At 38.0% G+C, this 16188-nt stretch overlaps 1 protein-coding gene across 2 annotated transcripts in view; it reads left to right on the top strand.

Moving 5' to 3' along the window:
- Nucleotides 1-16188, top strand: part of LRRIQ1 (leucine rich repeats and IQ motif containing 1) — a 229282-nt gene that overhangs the window by 146587 nt on the left and 66507 nt on the right. For both annotated transcript variants that reach the window (XM_077265459.1, XM_077265458.1), the window contains exons 19-22: nt 4772-4896; nt 10531-10626; nt 10716-10804; nt 13825-13926. In XM_077265459.1, coding sequence (XP_077121574.1) covers nt 4772-4896; nt 10531-10626; nt 10716-10804; nt 13825-13926 — 412 coding nt within the window. The remainder of the gene's footprint in view (nt 1-4771; nt 4897-10530; nt 10627-10715; nt 10805-13824; nt 13927-16188) is intronic.

Below are 16188 nucleotides of genomic sequence, written 5' to 3'. Positions count from 1 at the left end.
CGATCAGGTCTGTCAGCCTGAAATTCCTGAAGAACCTTTCGTAAATCAGGGGAAATAGCAGAAAGAACCACCCCTTCTTTCAGAATGCCGACCGGTTCAAGGACCTCAGGAGAATCAGGCAAAAAACTCCTAGAAAGGGCATCAGCCTTAATATTCTTGGAACCCGGAAGATACGAGACCACAAAATCAAAACGAGAAAAAAAACAAGGACCATCGAGCCTGTCTAAGATTCAGCCGCTTGGCAGACTCGAGGTAAATCAAATTCTTATGATCGGTCAAGACCACAATACGGTGCTTAGCTCCCTCAAGCCAATGTTGCCACTCCTCAAATGCCCACTTCATAGCCAACAACTCCCGATTGCCAACATCATAATTGCGTTCAGCAGGCGAAAATTTTCGGGAAAAGAATGCACACGGTTTCATCAAGGAACCAACATGATCCCTCTGGGACAAAATGGCCCCTGCGCCAATCTCAGAAGCGTCAATCTCAGCCTGAAACGGAAGGGAAACATCCGGTTGGCGCAATACCGCAGCAGAAGTAAATCGACGTTTAAGCTCCTGAAAGGCAGAAACAGCCACAGAGGACCAATTCGCCACATCAGCGCCTTTTTTCGTCAAATCGGTCAAGGGTTTAACCACGCTGGAAAAGTTAGCAATGAAACGGCGATAAAAATTTGCAAAACCCAAAAATTTCTGAAGGCTCTTTACGGACGTGGGTTGAATCCAATCATGAATGGCCTGAACCTTAACCGGATCCATCTCAATAGATGAAGGAGAAAAAATAAAACCCAAAAAAGAAACCTTCTGCACCCCAAAGAGACACTTAGACCCCTTCACAAACAAAGCATTGTCACGAAGGATCTGAAATACCATCCTGACCTGTTCCACATGAGACTCCCAATCATCAGAAAAAATCAAAATATCGTCCAAATATACAATCAAGAATTTATCAATATAAGTCCGGAAGATATGCATGAAAGATTGAAAAACAGATGGAGCATTAGTGAGCCCGAACGGCATCACAAGGTATTCAAAATGGCCTTCGGGCATATTGAACGCAGTTTTCCATTCATCACCCTGCTTAATACGAACAAGATTATACGCCCCCCGAAGGTCAATCTTTGTAAACCAACTAGCCCCCTTAATCCTAGCAAACAGATCGGAAAGCAAAGGTAAAGGGTATTGAAACTTGACCGTGATCTTATTCAAGAGGCGATAATCAATACAGGGTCTCAAGGAGCCATCTTTCTTAGCAACAAAAAAAAATTCTGCTCCCATCGGTGAAGAAGATGGCCGAATATGCCCTTTCTCCAAAGACTCCTTAACATAACTCCGCATAGCGGTATGTTCAGGCACAGACAGGTTGAAGAGTCGGCCCTTAGGAAACTTACAGCCTGGAATCAAATCAATAGCACAATCACAATCCCTGTGCGGTTTAAGAGAACTGGACTTGGGCTCATCAAATACATCCTGAAAATCAGACAAAAACTCTGGAATTTCGGAAGAGGAAGAAGAGGAGATGGACATTAAAGGAACATCATTATGAACACCCTGACAACCACAACTAGTCACAGACATAGACTTCCAATCCAACACAGGATTATGTACCTGCATCCACGGAAAACCCAACACGATAGCATCATGTAAATTATGCAATACCAGAAATCGACAATCTTCCTGATGGGCTGGCGCCATGCGCATGGTCACCTGTGTCCAAAACTGGGGCTTATTTTTAGCCAAAGGTGTAGCATCAATGCCCCTTAAAGGAATAAGGTTCTGCAAAGGCTGCAAGGGGAAACCACAACCCCTGGCAAACTCAAGGTCCATTAAGTTCAAAGCGGCGCCTGAATCCACAAACACCAAGACAGAAAATGATGACAATGAGCAGATCAAGGACACCGATAACAGAAATTTAGGTTGTACAGTACTGATGGTAAATGAACTAGCGATCCTCTTTGTCCGTTTAGGGCAGACTGAAATAACATGAGAAGCGTCGCCACAATAATAACACAACCTATTCTGACGTCTGAGTCCTTGTCGTTCTGTCCTAGACAGAATCCTATCACACTGCATTGGCTCAGGACTCTGCTCTGAGGACAACGCCACAGCGCGCACAGTTCTGCGCTCCCGCAAGCGCCGATCAATCTGAATGGCCAAAGACATAGAATCACTCTGACCGACAGGCGTGGGAAACTCCACCATAACATCTTTAACGGATTCAAAAAGACCCTTTCTGAAAATTGCAGCCAAAGCATCATCATTCCATTTAGTCAACACAGACCATTTTCTAAATTTCTGACAATACAATTCTGCCGCCTCTTGACCCTGAGATAGGGCCAACAAGGTCTTCTCCGCTTGATCCACAGAATTAGGTTCATCATATAATAGTCCTAAAGCCTGAAAAATGGAATCTACATTAAGCAAAGCCGGATTCCCAGATTCCAGGGAAAATGCCCAATCCTGTGGATCACCGCGCAGCAGGGAAATGACGATTTTAACCTGCTGAATAGAATCCCCAGAGGATCGAGGTCTCAAAGCAAAAAACAGTTTACAGTTGTTTTTAAAACTCAAAAATTTGGACCTGTCACCAAAAAACAAATCAGGAGTAGGAATCTTCGGCTCTAAAACAGGAGTCTGAACAATATAATCAGAAATTCCCTGTACCCTAGCAGCAAGCTGGTCTACACGAGAAGCTAATTCCTGAACATCCATGCTAACACAAGACTCCTTAGCCACCCAGAGAAAAAGAGGGAAGAAAAGGCAAAGCAAACTGCAGAAAAAAAAATGACTCAACACCTTTCTTCCCTTCTTCTGAGATGCATTTAACTCATAGTGGGCCAGTTGTACTGTTATGATCCGGTGACTTTGGAGCCGTATGAACTTTCTCTGGAGAAGGTGGAAACTGTACTGACCGCAAAACCTGAACTAACACCGCAACTAGATGTAGCCGTGGGGTGTGCCTAACAAACCCTAGACACCTCGACACAGCCGGAGGACTAAATACCCCTATAGATAGAAATAGGAATACTACCTTGCCTCAGAGCAGAACCCCAAAGGATAGGCAGCCCCCCACGAATATTGACTGTGAGTAGGAGAGGAAAGACACACACAGGCAGAAAACAGGATTCAGCAAAAGAGGCCACTCTAGCTAAATAGGGAAAGATAGGACAGAATACTAAGCAGTCAGTATTAAAACCCTTCCAAAAATATCCACAGCAGATAATACAAAAAGTTCCACAATCTAGCTAAAGACATGGAATGTATATCTGCCACTCCAGAGAATCCAACAAGACTGAGAAAATACTGACACAATCTAAGCTGGACAAAAAAAACACTGAATAGCACAGAAATATTAAGCACACAGCATGTGTGCCAAAGAAACAAAACCAGACACTTATCTTTGCTGATTTGGCAGAAGGCAGAAGGAACCAAACCAGGACCAAAACCTCCCAACAACCATGGACAACTGGCAAGACTAATGAATCCTGCACGCCTAAATACTCCAGTCAGAACTGCAATCAGCAGATACACCTGACCAGGACTGCAACTCAGGGGCAACTGCATTACCACCTACAACCACCGGAGGGAGCCCAAAAGCAGAATTCACAACAGCAGGCAGAGTGAATGTGCTCTCTGTTGTGTATCATTTTCGGGCATATGCACCTACTAGAGGTGGACACGCAGATGCCGTGTACTATGTCTGAGTGTCCGCCTCCAGGAGGTGTATGCGCCCGAACCCCTTCCCCCTGCAAAACTCAGATTCAGATGAGTTCGGCAACTATAGACTATAATGTTGTCGGTAGAGCGAATGTGCACTCTGCCATGCATAATTTTCGGGTGAAGGCGCCCTAAAGCATATTTAAAAAATGGGAAGGGAAATATTTTACCACACAGAAAGCAGCAGCCGTGATCCCCTGCTGTAATGTGTCCTCCCCTGGCCAGTAGCTGTGGTCTGTTCAGACTATGTTCATATATGGTTTTTTTTTCACTGAGTCAGGTAGACTGCCTGAAGTTTTATTTATCCATTGACTCTTAACAAATGGATCAAACTTCGAGGGAACTCTAAAGTAGAAAGCAGGTTTTCAGTGTATATAGAATGAGTATAGAGAACATCAGGAAAGGAGTATAGAGCACTTCCGAAAAAAGTATAGAGAACATTGGGAACAGAGTATAGAGAACATAGGGAAAGGAGTATAGAGCACATAGGGAAAGGAGCATAGAGCACATCGGGAAAGGAGTATAGAGCACATTGGGAAAAGAGTGTAGAGCACATCGAGAAAAGAGTGTAGAGCACATCGAGAAAAGAGTGAAGAGCTCATTGGGAAAAGAGTGTAGAGCACGTCGGGAAAAGAGTGTAGAGCTCATTGGGAAAAAGAGTGTAGAGCAGAGGTGTCAAACTGCATTCCTCGAGGGCCGCCAACAGGTCATGTTTTCAGGATTTCCTTAACATTCCGCAAGGTGCTGGAATCATTCTGTGCAAGTGATTAAATTATCACCTGTGCAATACAAGGAAATCCTGAAAACATGACCTGTTGGCGGCCCTCGAGGAATGCAGTTTGACACCTCTGGTGTAGAGCACATCGAGAAAAGAGTGTAGAGCACATCGGGAAAAGAGTGTAGAGCACATCGGGAAAAGAGTGTAGAGCACATCGGGAAAAGAGTGTAGAGCACATCGGGAAAAGAGTGTAGAGCACATCGGGAAAAGAGTGTAGAGTGTAGGGCAGATCATATAAGTATTCAGAATGGTTTAATTTTATTTAACTTTCCACAGAAATATGTCTGTAAAGAAGACAGGGAATACTCTTTGACATGGTTCCCACAAGAAGCCTGGGCTGTTTCTGAGGTGTCTGCACTAGATAGAAGACAACAGTATGAAAAAGACAGTGATGGTAGCAGGTAATATTTTACATATTACATCAACACTTAAAGGGAACTGAGAGTGCCAAAGATAAGTGTGTACAGCACTCAGCTTTTTCTGGCAGTCCCATGGAAATTGAATAGTGCAGCGATGAGCATGTCTGGCTACTGCTCCATTCAGACAGTATTCTGCAGAACCATGTTCTCTGCTTCAAATAGAATACCAGCAGTTGGACCGTCAACTATTAGCAAGTTATCATCTATCCAAGGAAAAGATCTCAAAAGTCACTTTTGGGGGGTTTCTGCTGTTTTGGCACCTCAGGGGCTCTACCAATGTGATATGGCACCCTAAAACCATTCCAGTAAAATATGAACCCCAATATGGCGCTTTTTCCCTTCTGAGCTTTGCACTGCCTCAAAAGTAGTTTTCACCCACATATTGGAGTATCAGCGTACTCTGGAGAAATTGAGCAACAAATTTTGGAGTCCATTTTTTCCTGTTACCCTTGTAAAAAGAAAAACAAATTGGGGTTAAATTGAATTTTTTTGTGAAAAAAAGTAAAATGTTCATTTTTTTCCCACAATACATTATTTCCTGTGAAGCACCTGAAGGGTTAATAAACTACTTGAATGTGGTTTTGAGGACCTTAAATGGTGAGGACTTCAAATGTGACGTGGTCCATAAAAAATGGTTTAGTGAATTTTGTTGAAAAAATGAAATTGCTGATCAACTTTTAACCCTTTTAACTTCGTAACAAAAAGAAATATTGTTCTAAAACTATGGTGATGTAAAGTAGAAATGTGGTAAATGCTATTTATTAACTATGTTGTGTGACATAACTCTCTGGTTTAAGGGCATATGAATTGAAAGTTTGAAAATTGTGAAATTTTCATCAAATTTCCAATTTTTATCACAAATAAACGCAAGTCATATTGAAGAAATTTTACTACTATCATGAAGTACAATATGTCACAAAAAACAATCTCACAATCAGTGGGATTTGTTGAAGCGTTTCAGAGTTATTATTACCTCACTAGATGGTAGCCCGATTCTAACGTATCGGGTATTCTAGAATATGTAGGTAGTATATAGCACAGGCTACGTACTATAGTGCATAGTGACGTAGTATATAACACAACCAACGTAGTATATAACATAGCTACGTAGTATATAACAGCTACGTAGTATGTAACACAGCGTACGTAGTATATAGCAGAGTTACGTAGTATATAACATAGCAACGTAGTGTATTGCACAGGTATGTAGTATATTTGTCAGCCACGTAGTATATAGCAGAGCCACGTAGTATATAACATAGCCACATAGTATATTGTAGAGCCACGTAGTATATTGCACAGGCACGTAGTATATTGCACAGACACGTAGTATATAACACAGTCACGTAGCGTATTGCACAGCAACGTAGTGTATTGCACAGCTATGTAGTATATTGGTCAGCGACGTAGTATATAGCAGAGCCACGTAGTATATAACATAGCCATGTAGTATATTGTAGAGGCACGTAGTATATTGCATAGCTACGCAGTATATTGCACAGTCGACGTATATAACAGAACCGACACAGCCACATAGTATATTGCACAGCTACGTAGTATATAACACAGAGCACGTAGTATATTGCACAGCCACGTAGTATATTGGACAGTCACGTTGTATATTGCTCAGTCACGTTGCATATTGCCCAGCTGCATAGTATATAGCACAGAGATGTAGTATATAACAGAGCCCACGCAGTATGTAACACAGCCCACGTAGTATATAGCAATGTGGCCACTATATGCGTGGCTAAAAAAGACTTAAAATAAAAAATAAACATATACTCACCTTCCGAAGGCCCCTTGAAGTCCTGGCGCCTGTGTGCGGTGCACGCGGCAGCTTCCGGGCCCAGGGTTGGTATGAGCGCAGGACCTGTGATGACACCGCGGTCACATGACCGTGATGTCATGGCAGGTCCTTCTCGCATAGCATCCTTAGCACCAGAACCTGCCGCTTGCACTGCCGAGGACAGCATGCCACGTCGGAAGGTGAGAATAACCTTTTTTTTTATTATTATTTGTAACATTAGATCTTTTTACTATTGATGCTGCATAGGCAGTATCAATAGTAAAAAAGTTGGTCACACAGGGTTAATAGCTGCGTTAATGGAGTGCGTTACACCGCGGCATAACGCGGTCTGTTAACGCTGCCATTAACCCTGTGTGAGCGCTGACTGGAGGGGATTATGGAGCGGGCACTGACTGTGGGGAGGAAGGAGCGGCAATTTTGCCGCCGGACTGTGCCTGTCGCTGATTGGTCGTGGCTGTTTTGCCGCGACCAATCAGCAACTTGGATTTCCATGACAGACAGAGGCCGCGACCAATGAATATCCATGGCAGACAGACAGAAGGACAGATGGAAGTGACCCTTAGACAATTATATAGTAGATGAAGTGACACTGATAAGATTTAAAAAAAAATGAGGCTTGGTCACTTGGTATACAAAGTGGCTCGGTTTTTAAGCGGTTAATAGCTGTCAAGGACCAAGCCGCTCTGGATGCTAGTCAGATAGGCATGTCTCCGGTGGATTCTCCTTAGCCGATGACCTGGATTGTGCACAAATAGGCCAAGACCTGCCATTCCAGGGCAGCGGGCGGGAAGAAGCCACCGGCGACATGCCTTTCTGACTAGTCTCAGCGCAGTCTTGGTCCTCTTTGGTTATTAAAGTATGTTGTTCTCTGAAATTCAGCAGCATTTTAGAGGAATACATAACTGACTGAGATCATACAGCCACAGATTGGGCAGCGTGTGTCAAATGTCAGGCTCTTTTTAAGAAGTGTGTGCATCCTAGTGAATCAGGTGACTGACTTCTGTACACCCTTCATGGGCCGATCTAGATGAATCGGGGCCTTAATGTTTGTTCATTTTTTATATTAACGTTTTACAGAACATCAGTCATCTCTCCTGACGTACAGTACAGACCAAAAGTTTAGACACACCTTCTCATTTAAAGATCTTTCTGTATTGTCATGACTATGAAAATTGTACATTCACACTGAAGGCATCAAAACTATGAATTAACACATGTGGAATTATATACTTAACAAAAAACTGGTTTGGGGTGAGCTGGACCGCAGAGTGGAGGCAAAAGGGCCAACAAGTGCTAAGCATCTCTGGGAACTCCTTCAAGATTGTTGGAAGACCATTCCCGGAGACTACCTCTTGAAGCTCATCAAGAGAATGCCAAGAGTGTGCAAAGCAGTCATCAAAGCAAAAGGTGGCTACTTTGAAGAACCTAGAATATAAGACAATTTCAGTTGTTTCACACTTTTTTGTTAAGTATATAATTCCACATGTGTTAATTCATAGTTTTGATGCCTTCAGTGTGAATGTACAATTTTCATAGTCATGAAAATACAGAAAAATCTTTAAATGAGAAGGTGTGTCTAAACTTTTGGTCTGTACTGTATCAATTTAAATAAATACTTGTACTCTTCATATTGCAGCCATTTTAAATTGTGCTGTTCCTCTGAAGTCCCTACTAGAAATATATGAATGAAATGACAATTGGGTGTTACTAGTTGGGAGTGTGTCACTACATAGTCAGGCAGTGTCCAACAGTGCAAGACTGCGTTCGGGCATACTTCTATGACTAGTACATTGTAACGCCCTGTTGTCAGTTTATTCATATATCTTTCTAAGAATACAAGCAGAATGGTGCAACACAGATTTAATAGAAAAGAGGCACCTGATTTGCTATTACATATTGAACCATTTACTAAAATAGACTTGTCAAATAGTGGCAGCTCCTCTTTATCCAAAATAAACTAAAAAATAATAACTCTAAGGCTATGTGCACACGTTGCGTTTTTTTCGCGATAAAAATGCATACATATGCATCCTATCATTTAGAATGCATTCTGCAATTTTTTGTGCATATGTTGCATTTTTTTCCGCGAAAAAAGCTCATTGTGGTAAAAACGCAGCATGTTAATTAATTAAGCGTTTTTTTCACATTTTTCCCGCTATATAACGCATTGGGAAAGCTCCGGGAAAAAAACGTGAAAAAACGCGGTAAAAATGCGAAAAAGAAAACGCATGTGGATTTCTTGCAGAAAATGTCCGGTTTTCTTCAGGAATTCTTACGCGTGCACATACCCTTAACCCAAAGGATGCGAAGATTAACAAATTCAGGACCTGATTCAGAACCCCTGCAGATAGGCTTAAAAGTTGCCTTTTTTTGTGAAACCCTGACAAAGTGGTAACAAAACCACAATGATGTGTGCCGGGAGCCAAAGAGAGAAGCAACAGCTCTTCTCCATATTTCCGTTTTTAAAGAGGTTACCTGACCACTAAATCCAATAAACAGCTAATACTAATTTAATAAGTAGAAAGTTCCATTTTGGGAGAGAAATTGAACTTTATTGCATTCCCGACAAGCTTTTTGGCTTGCTCTGCGCTTGAAAGTGTGATTTCTGAAGCGGCGAAAAAAAGTTTGGACGGTGAACCTACGGTTACAATGTAAAACATTTATTGTGCAGGAGGCTGTAATATAATCGTTTTCTTAATAGCTGGAGTTATACTTTAAGACTGTTATTAATGTTAAAAATAATATACGTAGCAGAAATTACATTATTCATATGCCTAATCACTTTGATGACAGATTTAGCATCTCTTTTTCCGGTCAACCCCAAAGCAAGGTAAAACTTGAACTAAAAAATGATAAAAATATCTGTGAGGGCTAAATTAAACCTAATATTTTTATTATACTGTAATGTTTTTTACAAATTATTTTCTACCTTTTCCATTACATTGTACTTTAACTTAGTTTCCAAGATTAAAAAAATACCTTACCTAAAGTAGGGAATGAGAAAATAAAGAAATTGTAATTCCCACCCATTTATTTATAAATTGAATTGGTGACCTGACTGCTGCAGCCAATCACTGGCTGCCAATATCATCGCTGAGTACAGTAATTGACTGCAGCGGTCAAGTGATAGATGGACTGGATCACTGTAAATGGTGGAAACTAGGTGGGTAATAATATATACATTTTTTACGATTCCATACAACTAATAAAATGGACACTGAAGCAGGCAAAAAATATAACGCCAGATTTAGCCTCATCAATTCCCCCAAAAAACTACATCAAAGTGTTGTATGGACACAATAAAAACAAAAAGTGTGGGGAAAAAAATAAAACCGGAAATGGCGACTCTGACCTTTTATTTATTTTTTTTACAGATTTACAACCTTCCTATTTAATTTCAAAATGGTATTTAAGGGGGAGTGTTTATTTTAAAGTGTGTTACTACCATCACTGTGTCATCCATGTATCCGAATTATAATGGTAGACTGTTCGTTCGCTCGTCCAGTGTTTGTATGTCGTGGGAGAACATGTCTATGTGTCTAGCTATGGATGTTTTTGCTGTGCAGGTCAGGATTTGTGTGCTGACGGTAATTTTTGAAATGTTCTTTAAGTAATTGAAATGTAAACACTTCAGAATGTAAGAGACTTTTAGAACCTTTCACGATGAAGCTTTCCACCAGAATTCCACGTAGATTTTATTTTAGATTTAGGAATGCATAAACAGTTAGCCGGAGCAGCTTTAGACTACAAAGCCTTAGTACATCACAATTTTAACTGATTTGGCCTACAATTTCATCTAACGTCAGGTCGGAGAAACCAAATCTGTCACATGTGTATAGCATAAAGTCCAATACTGACGTTTCCTTCAAATCGGAGAAAGAGGAAAAAATTTCCCAGGAGTGGTATGTAAAATACTTCCTTTTACTATAACTTGATGTGTTATCATGAGGCTCATCGTATATGTACAGTATGTAAATGTCTTTTCTTGTAGGGGGTTTAAAGAGGCATCTACAGCACAACTCATGCTGAAAAGAGCCCAGAAAATGAAGTCTAAACAAGCAAAACAAAAAAAAATGTTGGGTAAGTAATTGGGAACCACAGAGTTTCATAAAATTTGTTAAAGCATTGCAATGTTTTATATTGTCGCCCTTCTAGAAATATTAAGGTTTTTTTATAATGTTTAATACAAGCCATCATCAGAAAATGGCCTTATTGTTAAAATCATGTTTTTTGTGCTACATCTATTTCTAACCGAAAAATCTAGCAATATTTTTTTTTCATATCACAATTTTTATGAGTAAAGAAAAACAAAATAAGTAATTCTGCAATTTTCAAAGTAATCACGGGGACTTTTTTCGACTTTCTGTGCTTTCAGGAACACTTTTCAGCAGCTTCCTTATCAGCAGATGAACTCCTGATAACACAAGGTTCACCAATTTCAATAGATGATGTCACAGTTGACCTTGCCCCTCCTCATCCTCTCACAATGATTTTTGCATATGCTCATTAGGTGCTTCAATACAAAAGATAGGATCAGAGTAGTCTGCTCACTGTGACTATGCACATGGGTTGTTTCCTGAAACAGGATGTATGAGTCTAAAAATGACTCGGTGGCCAATATGAGAATTGCAAGATTTATTTATTGTATAAAACACATAGTAATATAGGTAAAAATTACCAAAAATGGTTAAAAAAATACATTTAACACAAAATCCATGCCCATACTCACGCATTAGATGATTCAGTACAAAACATAGGGTCAGCGTCTGCTAACTGAGGTGATGTACATGTAGTGTTTCCTGCAACAACAGGAAGTATGAGTCTAAAAAAGCCCATGTGGCCAGTAAGAAGGTTGCAATATTTCTATTTCTTTTAACACAGATTGCGATATGGGGGAAAAAAAATTTCCAAAAATGTTTAGTATATACATTTAGCACAAAAACCTGTTTAAAACAATAGGTGTTTTATTTAAAGGTAGCTTCCCTATAAATTGATAGACTGTTGACTTGATAGGTTTCAAATCATTTGTAATAGTGATCAATGGGTAAATAAGCCTAATTTACTTCTTAATTGATATAATTTATGACTCAGAAATGCATTAATATTAGCATAAAACTATGCAAGGATGTACCATCACATTCCCCAGAACTTTGCCTAATTTGTAGCCACCAAGGTTTACTTATCCTGGAGGAAAATGTCGTAAAGTGGAAAATGGGCATAAAATCATGATTATATTCGCCTTTGGTCTGTCAAGATGTATTTAATATTTCTAAGGACACATGGAATACATCAGAGTTTACAAATGACCTCACTTGAGCTCCACGGTTCCGTCACCTTTTCAGCCTCGAATAAAGACATTTGATTTTCTCTTTCGCAAATAACTACAGCATTGACTAAAAAGAATGCCATCTTTATGAAACTAATAGTTCTCCTTTCTATTGAGTTTCTGCAATGAAAGACCAAAAAATACAGCAGTGGCTATGAGTTGTCCTGCAGATGGCCAGCAAACCAAATATATTCACCTTGTCCACCGAGGCACACGCGTTCACTCGGGCACTACACGATGGCTGATATCCCTATCCTCACAATGTATAAAAAATATGTTTAGTTTTTTATGCTATTTAGCAGTGAGGTGTAGGTTGCAAATAACTTAGTCATTGCAGCAGAAATGTCATAAAGTAGGAGCTCACAGTCGAGGCCCAGGGCATAGTTTTAGAAGCATCAGACTTATATATACATATATATACATATATATATATATATATATATATATATATATATATATATATATATATATCAGTCGCTTCTAAAATGATGCCCAGGGCCTCGACTGTGAGCTCCTAATTTATTACATCAGCTCCTTTTATTCTATATATGTATGTGTATATATATATGTGTGCGTGTGTGTGTGTGTGTGTGTATATATATATATATATATATATATATATATATATATATATATATATATATATATATATATGTGTGTGTGTTTGTGTATATATATATATATATATATATATATATATATATATATATATATACACGTGTAGATATAACTTTTTTTTTTTTTTATTGTACGGTAATCCAGAAGCTACTAATTTTTTACATTCTTCTTTTTGCCTTTTTAACAGTTTTTTTTTATTATTTATTACTGGTATATCTTAAATTGTATAAAAAAATCATTGAAGTGTACAAAATCTTGAAGTGTCATTAATGCTAAGGTTCATTCTTTTTTTTCTGCAGATTAGACAAGAGTTTCCGAGTTTCTGAGACGTCTAGTTCTGCTTCTTTTTGTCTGTTTAGGTTGTGCATGAGTGCTTACAGTTTTGTACGGCAAAGTATAGTGACTATTTCCCTTTTTTGCTGTGCTTATTTACCAGCACAGAATGATTGCTACATTGCCGAGCACTTTGATATTAGGATATACTATGTATATTGCATCTAGTCTCCTCTTCAAATTCCAGTGGTTTTCACATGGAGTCTTTAAGAAATTAGGCTCTTCCCTAACAAATGAGAAGCATCATAGCACAGACATGCTTTGAAGATGAAACTGTATTAGAAAAATTGATTCAAGGTTTCAGAATCCTCTATGTCCAAGACATTTTCATCTACGTCGTCAATTCTTGATTAGAGATGTAGAGCTGTAGTTCACTCGGTGACATTTCTGTTAGCCATTGTCAAATTTCCTGTTTTTACATCTTCCTATATTTCCTATGTGTAAAGTTCATTATTTGTACTAAAACAACTAGTATCATTCCTAATATCTATATTTGTCCGCTACCTTTTTTTATTGATCATGAAAATAAAACAAAAAATGTCATTTCATTTTTACAGTAAGTGAAAATGTGAGCGCTGCTTATCATATTTTAAATAGATTGGTATAACGTAACCATAATATATGATGTAATTTGTGGTAGAATTTAAGCCTGATTTTTTTTTTGTTCTTACTTTCAAAGAGGTTTGCTTTTTAGAAAGCACCATGTTTTGTTCTGAACTGCATGAAGCCTTGTTGCCTTTTAGACCTAGAAAGAGTAAGTTAACCTTTGAAAGAGCAAAACAAATCATACCCTTTTAATTTTAACATGTACCTTTTCATCTAGACCCAGCTGTGCGCCTGGCGTTGTTCAAAAATAATGAAAATAAACATGCCCCTGTAATGCCACCAAAGAAGGCACAGCCAACAAAAATAGAGTACTTTCGAGGTTAGTACCTAAGCTTCAGTACTTATCTCCTTGCCAATTTGTAGTAAAAACGCTGACATGGACATATATTTTCTATACTAAGCTTTTGGCTCATCCCTTATCATGAGCCTCAATATAAAATATATATATACTCCAAATTCCTGCAAATCTGTGACTCTAAATTAATTGTTAGATAATTGCAGAAGATAAATAAGGAAAATAATTTTATTTAGTTAGCCATTTTATACACTGTAATTTACGGCAAGAAAAGAGTGCTTCTCATACATACAGTACATACACACACATATATACACATGCAAAGAGACAAATGTATCTATACATGTGTATGTATGTATGTATATATGTGTGTGTACATGTATGTATTTGTTTCTGTGTGTATATATATATATACATATATATATATATGTATATTCATATATAAATATATATTTGTAGCTCTGTGTGTGTATATATATATATATATATATATATATATATATATTTATATATGAATATACACACATATATATATATTTACACATTGAAACATAAATACATATATGTATACACATATATATATATACATGTATAGACACATTTGTTTCTATGCGTGTGTATATATGTGTGTGTATGTATATATATATATATGTATGATTCTATATGTATATATGTATATTCATATATAAATATATATTTGCAGTTCTGTGTGTGTGTATGTATGTATGTATGTATATATATATATGTATATATAGTATATACATACACACACAGTTACAAATATACATTTATATATGAATAATATGAGCATACATGTATTTACACACACATAAAAACAAATACACATATGTATAAACACACATATATATATATATATATATATATATATATATATATATATATATATATATATATATATATACATGTATAGATAGATTAGTTTGTATGTGTATATATGTGTGTGTATGCACATTACGTGTATATATTTACAGTACATGTATATATACTTCTGTGTTTATATATGCAGATTAGACAGCTGGGCTGTGTGGTATGTATGTATGTGTGTGTATATATATATATATATATATATATATATATATATATATATATATATATATATCTCTATATATATATATATATCACTACTTGTGTGTGAAGCCTTCTTTTTTCTGATGTGTGTTGCGGCACATACATTTGCTGATTTAAATGTAATTGTTTTTGCCATTTATCTTCTGTAATCATCTAACGATCAATCTCTAGTCTCCAATCTGCAGGAATGTGAAGAGTAGTAGCAGTGCGGGGTTTGTAGTTAGGGAGTACGCTGTATGCGAGCACGAGATCATCTGCATGTTTCTCAGCCTGACCCTGACACCGGCCCCTTCCAGCAAGATGTTCCTCATAAAATTGAGGTTTGCCGGCTAACTCTGTTTGATCTCATTGTTCTCCCGTAATGTGCTTAAAACATGTCTGCTTAATTTGTGCTGGGTACGCCAAATAAACCATTGTTTAACCAAGCAAATCTCAACACCAGTACCAGCTTTCTGCTAACTGTCACGGAAAATCTGTTTACATTCCCCTGATATGTCTCTAAAAGGGGATTCATATTTAACATTTAATTCATTTCATACAGGAATTGCAACACAATACATACAACTCGTATATTATTTAATGAATTTCAGACCCTTTTGCTCATTTGCATTTTTTTTAGCAAATATACAAATAGGTAAAATGTAAGCGTCTTTTAAGCGTAAATGTGTTTAATATTATTATTATTATTATTGTTATTAGTAGTAGTATTTATTGTTATTAAATATGGAAAAATGCCTAAAACAAAGAAAACAGAACACCAAGGTTCAGACAAAATACAGAACCAAGAAACAGATTGCTGTAAATGGGCCCTTGTGTGAGTAACCGAATATGACGGGTGCTTGATCTCCATAGTTAGCACATTTTGTAGATGTTACCCAAACACTGAGTAATAATTAAAAAATCCCTCCGACTGGTATACATTGCTTATTCTGGCAGCACGTTCCTCGTCGTGTGGAGCCATAACACGACACCTCTGTGGGACCTTAATATGCCTCTGTTTGGTGCCAGGTTTCTATAGAGATTTTCTTTCTGTTTCATATATATATATAATGTTCCATATTACAAACTTTTTTTTCGGTGGTTTAACACCTGCGTAATACAATGCTGTACTGAGATGCCGACACATCGAGAGCTTACAACTCCGCTGCCCGTTGGCACCTTTCAGCCACTGTGCACAAGAGTCTGCATTTGTTTTCT

Source organism: Ranitomeya variabilis, chromosome 5 (assembly GCF_051348905.1).
Source record: "Ranitomeya variabilis isolate aRanVar5 chromosome 5, aRanVar5.hap1, whole genome shotgun sequence".
Lineage (NCBI taxonomy): Eukaryota > Metazoa > Chordata > Amphibia > Anura > Dendrobatidae > Ranitomeya > Ranitomeya variabilis.
This window is presented reverse-complemented; position numbering and strand designations above follow the sequence as displayed.